This window comes from Leucoraja erinacea, chromosome 30, assembly GCF_028641065.1.
Source record: "Leucoraja erinacea ecotype New England chromosome 30, Leri_hhj_1, whole genome shotgun sequence".
NCBI classification, from domain to species: Eukaryota; Metazoa; Chordata; class Chondrichthyes; order Rajiformes; family Rajidae; genus Leucoraja; species Leucoraja erinaceus.
In genome coordinates, this window is record NC_073406.1 from 5,624,003 (window position 1) to 5,642,664 (window position 18,662).

Here is an 18,662-nt window from a genome sequence, read left to right on the forward strand (position 1 = left end):
TAGGACTGCAGAACAACAATCTGATCCATTGGTTATAAGATTGAATAGTTCTGCTAAGGACATGGTTTCTGTTTGGCATGCAAATAGTCCTGCATTGCAGGTCACTAGGCTGTTGCCTGGGGGACTTCTCAGCAGATCATTTTGCATTTGTGAACTAGCATGGATGCCCTTGCTTGAAGATGGTGGTGTGAGGGACGTGCTGGAATGAGATTTCACGGAGACTGTAAATATCATCACCAGGCTACCTCTGTGAAAGACGTTAAAAAACAAGTTCAACCTAGACATTCGTTTTTAATTTACGTCTTCCAACCTGTTATGATTAATTTAGGATGACTATGTAGGTTTTTTTTTTTTGTCACTCGATCTTGCCCTACTCAATTTTTGTGGTGGCGTGCAATACAAACTTTCTTCTTGAGAGATGGGTGTAAACCACACATTTCTTGAGTATTGTTTTAAATCCGGTCCTCGTGATGAAAATGCTGAAAGAGTTGGGCATAAAAAACATGTAGAAAATAAGTTGACGCATCATGTGAAAGTTTATCATCACTGTCTCTCGCTTCATCTTCAGGGTCCTGGAGAGTCTGTTAGTTGCTATGGTTACAACGATGGTCATTTTTATAGCCTCTGTGACTTTGGGAGAGTGTAGGGAGATCCCTTCGCACACACACAGCAACAATGTAACACAGCAGGTGAGTGTCATGTGCATGAATACAGTCTTGTATTCTTGGGGAAACTGGGTTGTTTGCAATAATTTTGGGGGAGAGGAAATGTTTTAGGTTCACTGTTATCTTGATGATTTTAGCGGACACCATTGGTTTTATTTCCCTCCTACTAACAGTTGTTGCTGTCAGCATTTTCAATAAGAATCATATTGACAATAGCAAACTAATTTTTAAGCAAAGTAAGAAAGGGCTTTTATTTAAGGTGTACGTGTTCAAAATTGTTAGCGTTCTGACATCATCAGACTTGAGCATTTTGTGAGATCCTTTTACAATTAAAAAAAAATGAAGCTTAATTAAAATGATGGCAACTGAAAAGTTGGGGCCACTCTTGTGATCACTCACTCTCTGATTGGTTTCCCTAGTGTAGGGTAGACTATATAATATGGGCATATGCTAATGTCGGATTTCCAGCATTTTCTGCTCTTACTTTAAATTTCTGGCAATGTTTTGTTTTTGGATGGATCCACTGGATCGCAAACAGCAGCTCCTGTAGCTGAATTAATCCTGCTACTTTGCAATCTGTTGTAAAATACTTCAATTTAATTTCCCTCAGCCAGCTGGGGAGGATGTGAATTCGAGCATCAAAACCTTTTTCTGTCTCAATAATACCTATAATGACATGGCTACTTTGTTCTTCAACCCACAAGAGACTGCCATACTCCAACTATTCCACCAAGATGGTGAGTCACAGCAAATTTGGTGATGTAATTTGCATTTGTTTTGGCTCCATGTAGTAAATGTCTGCTTGTAAGGGAGGGGGGTGGGAAGAGGGAGAGGGCAGGGAAAATGTGATATTTAAAACCTGATTTTTGTTGCAGGCAAGTTAAAGAGATCGATAAATTGAATTAAGATCTGAGTGATACAGCAGACTCGAGAGGCTAAATGTTCTCTAGTTCTGTACCCTCACAGACGACTGGTTCCAATTCGCTGGCAATTTTATTACTCATAAATAAAGAGAACAGATGCCGCAGATTAGTTGATAGTTAAAATTATTCATCTGATCCAGGTGTATATACAGACTGGTCTAGCCAATGTGTCATGCAATGTTTAATGTTGGATCGGGTATAGGATTTTGCTCTTTTCTAATATCAACTGTTCAACTGCTTTTGTTCTCACAGGAACCTTCAGCCCTGTCACTCTGAGCATTTTCTTTGTTCTTTACTTTATTCTGGCCTGTTGGACATATGGTTTATCTGTCCCCAGTGGACTCTTTGTGCCCTCGCTGCTGTGCGGTGCTGCCTATGGTCGACTTGTGGCAAATATTCTGAAAACGTGAGTGTTGTTTGGATATGTTTAGTGCAATCTGTGTCTGTGGTGACTGCTATTATTTCATGATTAATGCAAATGTTGGATGTGCAATGAGTTGCAACAAGCATCTGATTACATGCAGAGGAACAGGCATCACAAGTATATATTTCACATCTAAGGATAAGGGAAGGGATTTAAAAAAAAGACAATGTGGTTACATTGCAGACAAAAGTTGGGTGGTTCAAAATACCAAATGCTGGAGGAACTCAGCAGGCCAGGCAGCATCTGTGGGGGGAATTGATGGACAGGTGACGTTTTCAGTTCATACCCAGTGTTATTGCAATGTATTAGATGTAATTGCTTTCAAGAGATTTTTTCTTTTAAACTGCCCCAGGTACATCGGGATGTCTCACATCTATTCTGGAACTTTTGCTTTAGTGGGAGCTGCTGCATTCCTTGGGGGTGTGGTTCGTATGACCATCAGTCTCACCGTCATTCTCATTGAATCAACCAATGAAATCACATATGGATTGCCCATCATGGTCACATTGATGGTAGGTCCATTCAGTGGGGTTGGTATGAAGGTTGGGAATTGATTTTCTCTGCGCTGCTGCAAATTAATGGAACGCTTGAATAATCTTGCAATTGTATTATTGAGGAAGAGTTGGACAGCCTGTGCTCGGTTTGACTATGGAATTTGGAAAACTAAATGACTTGACTGAAATACTTAAGACCCTGATGGATTTTGATTGTGTGGATGTACTGAGGATCTTTCCTGTTGTGGGAAAACATACAATTTTATGCCAATGTTTAAAAATAAGTGGGTGCCTATTTTAGACAGATGAGTTGAAGTTTTCCCCTCCTAAGGATCATCAGTCTTTGGAACCATCTTCCTCAAAGGCATTGAATAATTTTAAAGCAGAGGTAAATAGATTCTGGATGGACAAGGGGGTAAAGGGCTACAAACAATAGGCAGTAATATGGGGTGGAAGTAAAAATCAGATCAGTCTTGATCTTATTGAATGCTGAGCGCCTTATCCTTCTGAATTGTTATGTTCATAGATAAATGGTAAATGTCAGGCTGGAATATTGGCACTGTCAGAATTAGCGGTAGCTATATGCATTTCCAATTGCAGCTGCACTTACTAAATAGTTGGTAAAATATCTGGAGCTATGGTTTCAGTGACCTCTGAGCTGCCTTATGGGCAGTGGAGTCACGAGACTGATGCTTAATAACAATTAGACTTGATCTGCAAAGTACCAAATGCTTCTAACTTTTGGCTTCAGTTACATTTTTTTTTCAAAGATTTTCATCCTTTTCGCTTCATGTTTCTCCAGGTGGCAAAGTGGACTGGAGATTTCTTCAATAAAGGAATTTACGACTTGCATGTGGCACTTCGGGGTGTCCCATTGCTTGAATGGGAGACTGAGGCTGAAATGGATAAGTAGGTGTTAATCGTTTAAGACTCTTGTCAGCAAAGATCTATAGCGAGCAGGATCTTTGCTTGTCAGATAGTTAACCCATGGGATCAATTAATGAATTAGCGATTGGTTGGGTTTGATTTAAAATCATGGTTTGCCTATTTGACCGATGCACATAACGCCAATTTCATTTCTCATATTTGAACATTCTCATAATCTCGCTCTCTCTCGCTCTCTCTCTCTCTCTCGCTCTCTCTCTCTCTCTCTCTCTCTCTCTCTCTCTCTCTCTCTCTCTCTCGCTCTCTCAGTTTTATAGTTCACAACTATGTATCCCTCTTGGGCTCACACCTGTCTTTATCCAACAATTTGCTCATCAGGGACCCCCCTCACCTGAGGTCATATGTTGCTGGCCTTGATTTGTCCTGCCTCTTTCACTTCCAGTTTTTTTCCTGCTCACTCTACAACAATCAATCTGAAGAAGAGACCCAACCGAAACATCACCTATCCATTTTCTCTAGAGATGCTGCTTGACCCGCTGAGTTACTCCAGCACTTTGCGTCAATCTTTGATATAAATCAGCATCTGCAGTTCCCTTTTTATCACCTAACACCCATGTTTAAAAAAGCCAAAGACTTAGTTCTGAGAAATGAAATTATTTCTCTTCTCTGAATTCTTCGGATCTATTGGTTGCAATTTATTGTGTTAGAGACTTCATTGAAGGCATGGAGAAACAAATCCAAGGAAGGTTTTTAAGACTAATGTGGTAGTTGCTGATGCACCAGATGTCAGGGTTCTTGCAGAGTAATATGATGGCTGTATCAGGGGGTACCTCTCTGATTTCAGATTTCCCATTCACATTGAGCATATTGTAACAGGTGGGGCAGTACAGTGGCTCCAGTGTATATTTGACGAGGCTCATGGGAATACATTGTAAAATAAACCCCAAGTTTGAAAGAATGGAATTTAATTTGATGTATGTTCAATCTCAGGTTGACAGCCAGTGATATCATGGAACCAAATCTAACCTACGTCTATCCCCATACCCGGATCCAATCATTAGTCAGTATTTTGCGCACCACAGCACATCATGCATACCCTGTCGTCACGGAAAATAGAGGGAATGAGAAGGAATTCATGAAGGGAAACATCCTCATCAGCAACAATATTAGGTTTAAGGTAAACTTCCATTGGTATGATGTCAAGTGTTTAATTTGCATATGCACTGGGAGGCAAAGAATGAAATTCTTACTTGCTGAAACTTTACAGGCATGTTAATGCAACAACACAACAAATAATTTGTGGTTGTATATTTATCAGATATTCCAGGTAACCAGACAATAGTAGTGTAAACTAAAGTGCTTAGTGCAACCTGTACAAACTCCATACTAGTTTGGTCCTGAGGTAGGTTTATGGTTGGGGTTGTGCGGGATGATTTGAAAGCCTGATGGTTGATGAGAAGAAGTTGATGGGAGCACAGCAAATGCAAGCATGGTGCAAGTGATGTCACCAGATGTGTCTTAGATGTGTGGAGTATGGTCCCTTGCAACAAATTATAATTAAGCCCTTGGGATAGTGACACTTTTCAGCTTTGGGATGACATTGGGAAACGGTAGATATTAGGATATTAATATTGATAGAAAGCCAAGCAGTTGGATTATATTTAGATTGCTGTGGCGATGAAAGAAATGAGCTAAATCATCACATTTTATGCCATGAATTTCATTAGCGCTTTTTATGATCTTGGGTGTCTCCAAGACAATGTAGTTTAAAGAACAGCATTTCCTATGCATATCGTAGGATATCAGGAAATTCATCATTACACATGGCATGTTCCCACAAAACAGAAACAAAATTAATGATGAAGTGATTGGTTTTGATGCCATTGAATCATAAACACTTATTCCAGCTGATAAGGTTACCCACAGTTATTTCATATGTATCAATTGTAGTAATCTGATTCTGAATGGCTGCTGCTTCACTGATGCCAAAATCAAACCTGTAATGTCAGTATATGTCTTTCACTAACTTGTATAACTGCAATTTCAAAAGAAAGGGAGGTAAACATGAAAATAGCAATAAAGCTTGGAAGGCAGAGGATAGGGGTAAGTTTAAGAAAGAGACAACATTTCTCAAACGGGGAAAGGCTAGTTTTACAGAGACATGATTTGACAAAAATGGCTAGAAATAGCTACTTCCAAGTAAATCCATGTCAAATCTATGGAACGTTCATATTGACCTTATTTCCCATTAGTTCAGCGACCCACAATTGGATAATTGGTTAAAAGATTAGAGTGGAGCTAATGTGTTTAAGAAGGAACTGCAGATGCTGGAAAATTGAAGGTACACAAAAATGCTGGAGATACTCAGCGGGTGCAGCAGCCTCTATGGAGCGAAGGAAATAGGCTAATGATCCTTTTCAACCAGAAGTTGGAGCAGGTTGAAGCTAGATGTTATCAGGTAGTAGAAACAGAAATCATTTTGACAGATGAACATCAAAATAATGCTAGTGCTGGAAATCTTAAAACAAGACACAAAATTCTGGACATTTGCAGCAGACCAACTGCATTTTTTACCCCGTTTCTCTGCCCACAGATGTAAGATTACTTGCTGTGTTATTCCAACATTTTCTGGTCTAATTTAAAAAAAATGTCAAATCTGAAACTGCAAATCAAGAAGAGGGAAAAGTGAAGAGGGTAGATAACTTTTGAGTACGACAAAGACAACATGGGCCAAATGGCAATCACCTGTGCCTGAAATTTCTGTGATTTCATAAAGTTCTGTGCAGTAGTGGTTGTAGCCACTAGAGTGCGCTTGTGATCCATCATTTCCCTGATTGAAGTTTCTCTCAACTTTCACCTTCTTGAAGTTCACTTGTATAATTGCTTGTGTGTTGTGAGACCACTTGTGGATTATAGACTTTATTTTCTCTTTAATCGGTCGCCCAATTATAGAAAGGATGTCAACAAAATAGAGAGAGTACAGAGGAGATTTACTAGAATGTTGCCTGGGTTTCAACAACTAAGTTACAGAGAAAGGTTGAATAAGTTAGGTCTTTATTCTCTGGAGCGCAGAAGGTTAAGGGGGGACTTGATAGAGGTCGTTAAAATGATGAGAGTGATAGACAGAATTGATTTGGACAAGCTTTTCCCTTTGAGAATAGGGAAGATTCAAACAAGAGGACATGACTTCAGAATTAAGGGACAGACGTTTAGGGGTAATATGAGGGGGAACTTCTTTACTCAGAGAGTGGTAGCGGTGTGGAATGAGCTTCCAGTGGAAGTGGTGGAGGCAGGTTCGTTGGTATCATTTAAAAATAAATTGGATAGGCATATGGATGAGAAGGGAATGGAGGGTTATGGTATGAGTGCAGGCAGGTAGGACTAAGGGAAAAAAGTTGTTCGGCACGGACTTGTAGGGCCGAGATGGCCTGTTTCCGTGCTGTAATTGTTATATGTTATATGTTAATCAGACACTATAACAATACAGCTGCTACTTTCACCAAGGAAGCTATGAAATTGACAAGCTTCTTTTGGCATTTGTGCAATGATATTTCTATTAACCGATGTAACATGGAGCCCATAGCTTATTTTTGTTTCTGCAAGCTAAACATGCTTTTAAAATTACCTTTATTTTTGAAAATGGTGAAATAACTTATGCAAGTCTGAAACTCTCTGGCCCATAACCCCCTTTTCCCCATTGACACAATTATTTTGTAACTTAATTCTCTATAAGATTAGATTTCTCAGGATTGCAGCTGCCTTGTTACAGCAGAGCTTCCTGTATTCCTTAAATCTTTGTTTTTCCACCTTTTATGATATGTAAAGCTGGCCTCCAGCACATTCTGTCTTAATATCTCCTTGTGACTGAATTATCTTTGATATTGTTTCTCTTTGCATGTTAAAATGTTCAATAAATGCAGGTTGTTGCATTGAACATTCCATTCTCTGAGGTAGAATCCAGCCTTATTGGCCTTCCAAGTATTATGCTGCAAAATCACATTTCCAATCCAATGCCAAGTGGGATCGAAGAATTTGTTCATTTCAATAGGAATTCATGGCCTCTGAATTAGGCATAAATTACTTTCTTTTCACATTTTAAATTATTTCCAAGTATTTTCATGTGCTTTAATATATTAAAGTTAAGTTATTGAGAGGATGCTGGGTTTTAGCCATTGCATATTCATCTGTCAGAACCTGTCAGATTCTGCAAGTGGAGCATCCAATGTGTTGGCTGACTGGCTGCTGAGAGCTTGCTGCCTGACTCTAAGATGCAGAGGATCAGCAGGATAAATTCTCTACATCTGATCAAGATGAGTTGTGGTTGTTGGATCTGGTCCAGGTGAATTTGGCCTATGCTGCCCTTGAATTAAAAGTCTATCTTGGTGTTAATGTATGATTCTTGCTTTATAAGGGGTTATGCAAGGATTAGGACTGTTAGCCACAATCAAGGTATAGTCAGAGTTGACATCATTAGTTGTAAAGACTTGTTTTTACATTTTTGTGTGAGGAACGGTGTGTGAGGTTCACGGTGTTCATCATTACAAAGAGGACATTTTACAACAGATGCTGGAGCGTAGGTTGGTGTGGTTGATTCACCCGTCATTTCTTTTGGAGCCCACATTCTCACGACAACTATATTACTTAAACATTTAGACTAATATCTTGCTGGGTAAATGGCTGAGTGGAGTACAGCTTATTTTGCGCTTGGAGTTTTGATATTTCAATGTGCCTGAAAGTACAGGTGCACAACCTTTTATCCATCAAACCGAAAAACTCCGAGCTGGAGTCGTCTGCAATGCTTTTGGCGCCAACTGAAGACCCACGGTCAACCCCGGTCTGTACTACTGGAGCGGCTGCCTCCTCCCCGGAGACCGGGGAGACACTTAAACATCTGTAAATCATTGCTTAAATGTTAGTCAGTTAGTTTGGAGGGCTTTTATGCGAAGGGGGGGTTGAAGGGGTAAACTTTAATTCTTAGTCCCCTACCTGGTCAGAGAGACGGGGAGCGGTTTTACAACGTGCAGTAAGCTCCGCAGCGCTGTGGCCGCCAAGCTGGGGCTGCGGGCGGCGCCGGTTGTAGCTCTGTGGCAACTCTACCCCTGGCTGCGGGGCGCTCCAAATCCAGCGCCGCCCGCGGCCGGACGCCCCCCCCACCCAGCTCCGCATTCATACCAGCGGGAAGCGGGCAATGCCTTACCGGGTCGCCGTGCATTTCTTTTTCGCGGAGCTGGAGCCCACGGGTGGCATTTGGAGCGCCTCGCAGCCAGGGGTCGACGGGGTCGGAGCTCCAACCGGCGCCGCCTGCGGCCGGACGGAGCCCCCAGCTATGTTCGCAGCGCTGGGCTACGGCAATGACCACCCTTTAACGGGTCGCCGTTGCGGTAAGTCTCCAGGGCGCCGACCAGGTAAAGAATTAAAGTTTAGACCCACCCCCCAATATCTTGCTGGGTCCAAACTGGCTGAGTAACGACTACAACTTATTTTCCCCGTCTCCGCATGGCTCCAGACTTTTCATATTTCGGAATTACCTTCTCCTAAAAATCTTCCATTCGGCCTCCGACAAGTGTTGGTCCCAAGGCTTTCGGATAAAAGGTTGTGGACCTGTACTAATATATATGCAGCAAATGGGTTAGTTCCTTATTGGTTACAATCCTTGACAGGATGTCCAGGTGCAGGAAGACTTGAGTGATAATATAAATGAGAAATGCCAGGTGGGCACCTTTCACCATTGTCCAATGTGATGCCATGTGCTGTCTGGTAGTCCAAGGCCAATAAATTACACATTTTAAAGTGGCTTTTGAAGAAATGTTATTTATTTATTTAGTATGGACTCAAGATCATGTCATGGGCTGTCTTAGAATTTTGTTTAATGGGTTTCTAGTGAAGTAAAAGGTTTTTTGAAATTTTGGCGATGTTCTCTGAAATGTATCTGCATTTTTGCACCATGTCCACAGAGATTATTTTAAACATGAGTATGTTTTGTAATTGTCCTGCACAACCTTTAAGTGTACTCGCTCAGTTACTGCCTGCCTTCCTGTTTGTGCAGACACGTCCCGTATCCAAATCTCTACCCTGACCAGTCTCCGAGTGAGGACTGGACAATGGAGGAGCGCTTTCGACCGTTAACTTTTCATGGCATTATTCGGAGATCGCAGCTGGTTACCTTACTCGTACGTGGGGTTTGCTACTTAGAGACCCATTCAGTAAGTGCACAACAAAACTCTTGTACTTCCATTTAATAAAATGCTGAATTTTAAGAAATATTCTTTGGAAATGTTTATAACTTTTAATAGAATGTTTTGAGCGATGGAGTATTTCTTAGAGTTTAACATAACTAGTTACTAGGGCTGATATATAGTAGGGTAGGTAAAGTTAGTTTGCAATTTCTTTTAATTTATATTGCGACAATTATGAAGAAGCAATGTAGTTACTGGGGAAGTTTGTTCAGTTGTATGTCAGGCAAAGGAAAATGCAACATTTGAAAGGATTAGCATTAAACATGCATAAAAATAGTTAAAGACCACAGACTCCATGAATGGTACTGAAATAATAAAGATATGAATGCCCCGTTTGGTGGAATACACAGAATGCACAAATCGTATTTAACTACCTTGCAAAAATTACAGTAGAGAACATACTAATTAAATGGGGCAGCACTCTCCACGGCCATTATAATGCTGAGGAAACAAAGGCTGATCTCCCGAGTCATGGGTTGCATGATGAAAAACTTTGTGTTTCGAGCGTTGGAAGGAGGTATCTACTATTAACCAAATAGATAAAGTGGAGTGGCCTGAGAAATGGGGAATATACCAAAACACAAACCAGCAGATAGCCATAAATGGGTCAGTTAGAGTTTGGACCCACCTTTTGTACCATTTACACTGAGTTCATTCTGCATCAGTAGGATTTACTTGAGAAACAGTTGCAGCAACAGTGTAGAAATAGGAATTATTATAGCTAGGTGATGAAAAATATAGGAAATAAATTATTCTCACCTTTAATTATCTGTTTTAGTATTTTCTCTTGTGTTTCTGGGCTACTTGGCTCAGTCTTGTTCTCTCTGCTTTTCAGAGTTCAACGCAACCACGGCTATCGTACTCTGAAATGACCGAAGATTATCCACGATATCCTGATGTTCATGACCTTGATCTGACTCTCCTCAATCCTCGCATGATTGTGGTAAGTGTTTGTTCACGTTGCTGCTTCAAACAAAGCATTAATCAACAGCTGTCCCTGATCTTGGTGGTTTACTTTTATGCATCTGTGACAAGAAATTGCTTTCAAAAGTGTGGGGAGAGACGAGCTTGTAAGAAACAATAGATTGGTTGAAAATGGTTGCTGGCACCACATTCTGACATCACTCCTTTCCACACATCTATATTGTTAGTCTGTATGAGAATGTAATCAACCAGAACATTTGTGCCTTGTTTCAGCATCCTTAGTTCAGCTAGTGGAGCTGCTGCCTCACAATGCCAGAGACCCAGGTTTGATTCTGATTTTGAGTAGAGTTTGTATGTTCTCCCTGTAACCACATGGGTTTCCTCCGGCTGCTCCGGTTTCCTCCCACATCCCAAAGACGTGCGGGTTTGTTGGTTAATTGGCCTCTGTAAATTACCCCTCGTGTTTAAGAATGCTGTGGTCCCCATCTCATGATTAGCACAAAGTCTGACCTATTGGGGAAGTAGGTAATTCCCTTTTCATGGCTCTCCCAGTAATGCATAGCAAATTCAGCTCGGATATACATGCTCTGTATCCTTTCTCTCCCCTCCTGGTGCTGGTGGAGCCCTCCTTTCCTCCTGTCATAGTCAGGACTTGGGAAATCAATTTGCCATGGAATGGCGACAGTCACTTTGAGTGGCATTGTCTTATCCACCAGGATCCTTGTTGATTTATCAGATCTACCCATCTAATCCTTAACATCATTTTGTGCTGGATCTCTTAATCCCTTGGGCAAGAACACTTCCTTGAGATATTTTAGTTCATCTCTACAACCAGGCATCCTTCCTCTTGCAGAATGTCAATATTAACAATTCCTTCTTTTCCACCCCTGCTCCCACCAAAGATGCTGCTGGACCCACTGAGTTCCTCCAGCAGAGTTTTTTTTTTTTGAAGGGGTGGGGGGGTTAATGGTTGTTTAAAAAGTCATAGCATTTATTGTTGGTATAGGAGCGTTTATTCCAGAATTTAAGTATAATCTTTTTTCCCGTTATTAAGTTATTATTTTTTTCCCGTTATTACTGTACTTCTAATAAATAAAATTATTTAAAAAAAAAAAAAAAATTTTTAAAGTTGTAGCATGAGTTGGAGCAGTTTTGCATTTTGTGCCAAAGCTGTTAATTTGTTGGACAACAGTTTACAAATGGCTGTCTCTGATTGTCAGATATCTATTTTGAACTAGTTATCTTCTCTGCAATAGGATATCACACCATACATGAATCCTTGTCCATATACAGTCTCGCCAAGCACACACGTGTCTCAGGTCTTCAACCTGTTTCGTACCATGGGACTGAGGCACCTACCGGTGGTCAATGCAGTAGGAGAGGTGAGTTGCGGGCCCGGGGTTTCCTGATTATATATAGGATCGGTGGGAATTGTACCAGGAAATGGGTCAGTTAGTTGGTTGGATGAAGCTAAAGAATGGTGGCGTTTAGTGGTTCAGCATTTGGGGAAGGCAACTGGATGAGTGGTGTGAGAGATTTCAGTGGAGGTATGTCCATTTGTCTATGGAGATGCTGAAATCCCTCCCTGAAAGGACACAATCATTGGTTTCCCTCGAATTCCCTACAGGAATTTGGGTCGAATGTTTGGGTATTTCTTCAAGCGACATTAATGATATCAGTTTACAAGATTATGCAAATGGTCATGTGTTTAAAAGAAAAAGATTGATCTATTTTTTTTTAAAAGGATCTCATTAGATAACGGGAAGATGAGAGGCAAGGTAGTTTCTGCAACTTTGTGTGTGCTTGAGCAGTTAAAAATCTTACCAAATTTTCAAATTTTATTTCCTTTAGATTGTTGGAATCATCACAAGACATAATTTGAGCCACGATTTTCTATTGATGAAACTGCGACACCACAACATGACAATCTGATTCTCGCCCTCATGGTGCAACATTCCCGACGCCTCTGCCACGCATTGCAAAGGCAATGATTTTCGAGGCCATCTGAAAAGGCAGGACATTCTTTGGCATCAGTCCTCTCACCCATCTGTTCATGAACAATTGCTGAAGGGTGTATGTCCCCAGTCGTTAGCCTATATAGTTTGCAGCATTGCTTATCTGTTCAGTCCATGGCTCGTTCGCTCGCTCGTGTGTCAGGCGATGTAGCTCGCTGTTGGCTTCTGTCGTCGTCCAACATGTTGACAGAATTGTTGCCCGACGCGTCACAGAGCGCATCGCGTCGTCGCTTCCAGGGATCGCAACGAGGAGGATTCTGTCATGATCACTAAATGTTTCCGTGGCTGAATGTTATTAATTGTGGAGCTAGTTTGTTCTCAAGTGAGGCAGGCAGCAGTGAAAGGGAATGATTTATTCTGAGGTAAATTACTACAGTTTGGACCTCCCTCAGGCCTGAGAATTTTGTCACAAAGGCAGTCGATTGAACACTATGTGGTATTTGGGAGATGGTTGACGCTGCATTTTCTCGTATCAAAAGGACGTCTCAAAACATGAAGCACCAACTATACAGTAAATGGAGTAATTTACTAATGGAAACACAAGGAACTGCAGAATCTGGAATAATGTGCAAAGTGCTGGAGGATCTCTGGGTCAGGCAGCATCTGTGGAGAGAATGGACAGGCAACATTTTGGGTCAGGAGCCTTCTTTAGACTGCGGTCTCCAGTCTGAAGAAGGGCCACGACCCGAAACATTGCCTGGACATCCCCTCCACAGATGCTGCCTGGCCCACTGAGTCACTCCAGCAATTTGAGTTTTGCACAATTTGCTAATGGAATTATTGAGAAATAGATTGATATTTCCGTCAGTTTGTTTTTAACACTAAATTTGTGAATTAACTGAATAATGTACTTCAGATAAATTTGTCGCTTGGCACAGACTCGGGGGTTCGGTTTATTAAAAAACGCAGACAGTAAATTCTCGTAATACAGTTTCCAGTTAAATGGAGCGAGAGTTGACCATGTACAAAGCGGATGTCTTATTGATATTTACCTTAGGACTGTCCTTATGCTAAAATTCTCCGGGGTTCTCCATGCCCTTGTGAGAATCACTCACAAGGGCGACAACACCAGCGAAAGCACGGGCATTAATGAAGATATTCTCTGACCCAAGGTTCAAACCTGAGCCATCTGTATCCCAAGAGCATAATATAATGTCATAACAATATTGAATAACATAGAGGAAAGTGGGTCACCCTGCTTCACCCTAAATAAGAATGCTCCCAGTCCTAATTTTTGCATGTTCAATAAAAGTATCCATGTTCATATCAACCCCCATCCTGCCAAGAGTTTTAACACCATTGAGATCAATAAAAACCATGGCTGGATTTTTGTGATTCTTCGTGGCCCCTGTTATTAAGGGATTTTAATTGGCAATATTTTGATTACAACTAGGGGCGCTGTGACAAATCTGTTCTGACTAATATGTTCTGACGAGGGTGAGTGAATTAGCTAGTGATTTGGCTCAGATTTTAGGAAAATCTCTCCACGCATGTTTCATTTGAGCAGCTGAGAGGTGGAACTGCACAGGAATTTTAAAAGGCAGCAGTCAGCATCCTGGGGTGACTGCTCCTAGTGGTGTATAAAAGGAAGGCAGGTACTCGCAGAGTGGCCATATTGTGAGAGGCTGTTGAGGTGCAATGATTTGTTGAAGGTATTGACTTGTGAGGCTTCTGTGAGGAGGTTGAGGAGAGGCTGTCGGCAAGACAGGGCAGTGTTTTCTTTTGTGTAACTCTTCCTTGTTAGTGCAGTAGAGATGACATTTAGGGCACTTGAATGCTCCTCCTGCAGGATGTTGGAAGTCAGGGATACTTATAGTATCTCTGAGGACCACACTTTGGGATCTGACTGCAGGAAGTGGAGCTGTTACTGGTCAACCTCACTATTATCTAGGAGAATTAGAACATATTTGGTAGGTTTTATGATGAGGTGGTCATGTATTGGGTACAGACAGCAAGTGGATGGTAAAAGGAGTAGGCAGCAACTACTGTGCAAATTTGACACAGTAGCAAAAGATATGAAATAGATAGATTGAATATTGAGCAAAGGATTAAAAGAGACTCGAGTGCAGTGATTTCCAGATTACTCCCAGTGTCACGTGCTATTAAGGGTAGGACTAGAAAGATAGGTGATGAACTCGGTGTGGCTGGGACGTTAGAGCCATTACTGAGATCTGACTAAAGGAGTGACAGGTTGCAGATGATACTAAAGTAGATGAAATCTTAGACAGTGATAGTGGGGATCAAGAGTGTTGATCAGCTGTGCAAGTGGGTTAAGGAATGGCAAAAGGAGTTTATTTCAGGTAAGTGTGAGGTGTTGCATTTTAGGAAATCAAACCTAGGCCCTTCCTTCACAGTGAACAGTAGCGCTCTGGGGATTGTTGCAGTGCTGAGCTATCCAGGCGTACAAGTACATAGTTCCCTGAAAGTGGCATCACAGGTAGATAGGGTGGTGACAAACGGGGTACTGATTGTGGATGATCAGCCATGATCACATTGAATGCTGGCTCGAAGGACCGAATGGCCTACTCCTGCACCTATTGTCTATTGTTTATTGTCTATTGACAAAGATTGGCCTTCATCAGTTAGGTTAGTGAGGATAGAAGTTGTTTTAGTTGTACAATGTGTCGGTGAGGCTGCACATGGAGTATTGTGTTTAGTTTTGGCACCCCTGCTTTAGAAAATAAATAATTATGCTGGAAAGAGTGCAGAAACAAATTGTGAGGATGTTGCCAGGACTAGGGAGACGTAGTGCAGGCTAGGAGTTTATTTCTTGGAGCTCAAGAGGCTTAAGGGGTGATCTTATCATGAGGGGAACACACTGGGTGAATGCACAATTTTTCCCCTGAGAGTTGTGGAAATCAAAAACATAAGGCTTAGGTTTAAAGTGAGTGGGAAATATTTACTAAGAACCTGAGGGGCAATATTTTTCATGCAGAGTGGGTAGATATATGGAATGAGCTGCAAGAGGAAACAGTTGGGACAGATACCATAACATTTAAAATACATTTAGACAGATACATGGATTGGAAAGGTTTAGAGGGAAATGATCCAAACGTGGTGAATGGAACAAGCTTAGATGGGGCATCTTGGTTGGCTTGGACGTGTTTGGCCAAAGGGCCTCATGATTTTAATATATGAAAATTGTGGTTAGAGAAATTTCTGTTGTTAGTTACCATGACAGATTGGTCTGAAGCTTGCCATCATGCAGTTACTGTAATTTCCATGGTAAAGCAGTTGGTGGAGCTGGACATCAAGTTATAACGATAGATGCAAATAAAGTATTGCATTTTAGCACTACATTAGAATTTATTTATTTATTTTTTTGGTTATAGTTGCAATTATAACGGAATTCTCCCTTGCCGTGAAGGAGAAGAGGGGCTAAGGTGATGGAAGATAAATTAACTGTTAATGTGCAAAAGAATACACTAAAATTGCTGGGAATAAGTGAGAAAAGGGAGCTGCTGGTTGATGTTTTGTGTGAAGGAAGCTAGTGATTCAACCATCTCTGCCACTCTGTCTTGGCTGGTGTTACTGTTTGAGCTGAGCCTCCACCACCACCTCTATTAGTTTAAGGGAAGTGAGGTTTGGGAGAGTATCGAGGCAGGGTTATTCTTCTGTTTTATACAACTGAAAGACAATGCCAATTGAAAAATTAAATGGACCAATGAAAGGTTAAACCACGCAAAGGAAACCTCTGAGCTGCTGGATCATAAAATGAAAGGGAAAATTTGAGATGCCCTTTTAAATTCAATTCCCTTTTAAATTCTGTTTTTTTTAATAGGGTTTTTTGTCTTCGATTATAGAATTTTAAAAGTAATTTGGGACATTATGTGTTTTTATTAGAAGTCTTAAGTTTTATTTTCAGTATGTTCATTGCACTTAATCTGCCATGACTGTCACCTAACATCATTTTGATACAAGTTTATTGTGCAGTCCTTGTGGGATCTGTACCCTGTGTAAAAATAGCCATTGGTACCAACAGTATTTACATTTTCATGTTTCAGATATACTTATGGTGTGTGAGCTTTGGGCCATCTGCAATGATCAAAAGCAAAATATCATTACATTAATAATGGGTCCAGATGATTACTGCTGCTTATTACAAAGCAGTTCTGTTTTTTGATATGGGACAATGTAGAATTCCTGGGAACCTGGGTTGTTATTTGGGTGAATCCCAGCCTGGTTTCTGAGCCAGAGAATAACTTTATATTTTAACACGGTTTTGTGATGCTTAAATTAGGCTGGATCTACTTTCTATAGATTTGTCTTGTCAGCACCTAGTTGCAACAGCCCTCCACAAAATCCACCCTAATTCTCGCAGACACCCAAAGTTGCAACATAACTTTGGATTGTCTAATTGTTGCCCCCCATTTATGGCATCACCTATCCTTCATCCATTCACTTACCATGTAGCACTGGAATCAAATGCGTCTTAAGGATAAGGGGGAAATCCTTTAAAACCGAGATGAGAAGAACTTTTTTCACACAGAGAGTGGTGAATCTCTGGAACTCTCTGCCACAGAGGGTAGTTGAGGCCAGTTCATTGGCTATATTTAAGAGGGAGTTAGATGTGGCCCTTGTGGCTAAGGGGATCAGGGGGTATGGAGAGCAGGCAGGTACGGGATACTGAGTTGGATGATCAGCCATGATCATATTGAATGGCGGTGCAGGCTCGAAGGGCCGAATGGCCTACTCCTGCACCTAATTTCTATGTTTCTATGATTCATGCCAGGTTCCAGTAATTCATTAACATTTGCAACGGCTGAAAACGGTTCCTGAATCTTCAGGCTTGCAGCATTTCAAAGAATGCAAAAAATGACTTCCTGGTGAGTAAGTCAGCCATAGGTTCCAGTTTCTACCTATGTTACAATTGTCTGTAAAGCCTTGAATACTCAGAATGATGGATATTAAGTTGCTGCCACCAGAATATTATATTGTTGTGTTTGCACTCATTATTTTATGCATTCATTGTTTCACATCAGAAAGCTTCTGAAGCTAAATGTAATTCTCATTATTTTTTTTATTCCATGTTTTTAAATGTTCTGTTCGTATCTTTTATTTTTAAGATTAGGTGACAGTAAAATAAAACATTCCCATTTGTGGTGTTGGGGGTGTCAGTTCAGAATTTTTATTTTCCACACATCGAGGATTTCTGAAGTAAGTGGATGTTATAGGGATTTTTATATACTCCAGCTCCTTGGACCTTACAAATAGCATAAACTCTACATGATTACTCTTGAGTTGAGAAGATTGCAAATTCTGGTTAAATTAGTAGTTAGTGAAGGCTCATGTTAACTTTGCTCCTGAGCTCTACCTACATTTATGACGCTCAGAGCCCCATGTGCTCTTTTAAACATTTTCCTTAACTTGCCAGGCTGGTAATACGGACAACTGGATTAAGAATCGGACATCCAAATCCCACCATGGTGAACTTTCAATCTAATTTCAGTTAATCTGGAATTTACAAAACTAGTGGGTTATTAATTAAAAAACAAACCTAGTTCACTCATGTCTTTTGGAAGGCAGTCTGCTATTCTTATGTACTCTGACTTGTATGCAACTGCTTCATTATTATTGTTTTAAAAAGTGCAACCTGCAAAGATGAATATACAACTCTATTTCTTCATCCAAGCCATTTGTAAAGATGTTAAGATCTCAGCAGAAGTACACATGGTTGTGCCTTGAGCCGGCTCCACCATTCCTCAAGATCGGGGTTGATCCAGTCTAGGTTTGAACACCATTTTACTGCTCTCTTCAAATGACCGCATTCCGAGTAGTGAGGCTGAATTTGGAGTTTTGTTCTTCATTTTTGTTCACTCTGCTGTAGGAAAGGTGCCATGAAGCTGTAAAGATTGCAGAGATCATTTAAGAAGATCGAGGATATGAGCTATTGGGAAAAGCTGGACAGGCTAGGACTTTATTCCTTGGAGTGCAGGAGGGTAAAGGGTGATTTTATGGAGGTATATAAAATCATGAGGGGAATAAATAAATAGTAATCATTTTTTTTCCCAGAGGAGGATAATCAAGAACCAAGGGCATTGATTTAATGAGAGAGGGGAAAGATTCACAGAGGATGGTGGGTATATGGAACTCACT

General features: G+C 40.8%; 1 protein-coding gene across 1 annotated transcript in view; it reads left to right on the top strand.

Moving 5' to 3' along the window:
- clcn6 (chloride channel 6) overlaps nt 1-17,671 on the top strand; it is a 37,004-nt gene extending 19,333 nt beyond the window's left edge. The window contains exons 13-24 of the mRNA XM_055659003.1: nt 569-689; nt 1,276-1,402; nt 1,841-1,994; nt 2,365-2,524; nt 3,309-3,415; nt 4,382-4,658; nt 7,312-7,369; nt 7,899-7,968; nt 9,438-9,594; nt 10,463-10,570; nt 11,808-11,933; nt 12,403-17,671. Of these exons, the coding sequence (XP_055514978.1) occupies nt 569-689; nt 1,276-1,402; nt 1,841-1,994; nt 2,365-2,524; nt 3,309-3,415; nt 4,382-4,658; nt 7,312-7,369; nt 7,899-7,968; nt 9,438-9,594; nt 10,463-10,570; nt 11,808-11,933; nt 12,403-12,483 (1,546 nt within the window). The 3' untranslated portion in view covers nt 12,484-17,671. The remainder of the gene's footprint in view (nt 1-568; nt 690-1,275; nt 1,403-1,840; nt 1,995-2,364; nt 2,525-3,308; nt 3,416-4,381; nt 4,659-7,311; nt 7,370-7,898; nt 7,969-9,437; nt 9,595-10,462; nt 10,571-11,807; nt 11,934-12,402) is intronic.
- The last annotated feature ends 991 nt before the right edge of the window (nt 17,672-18,662 follow it).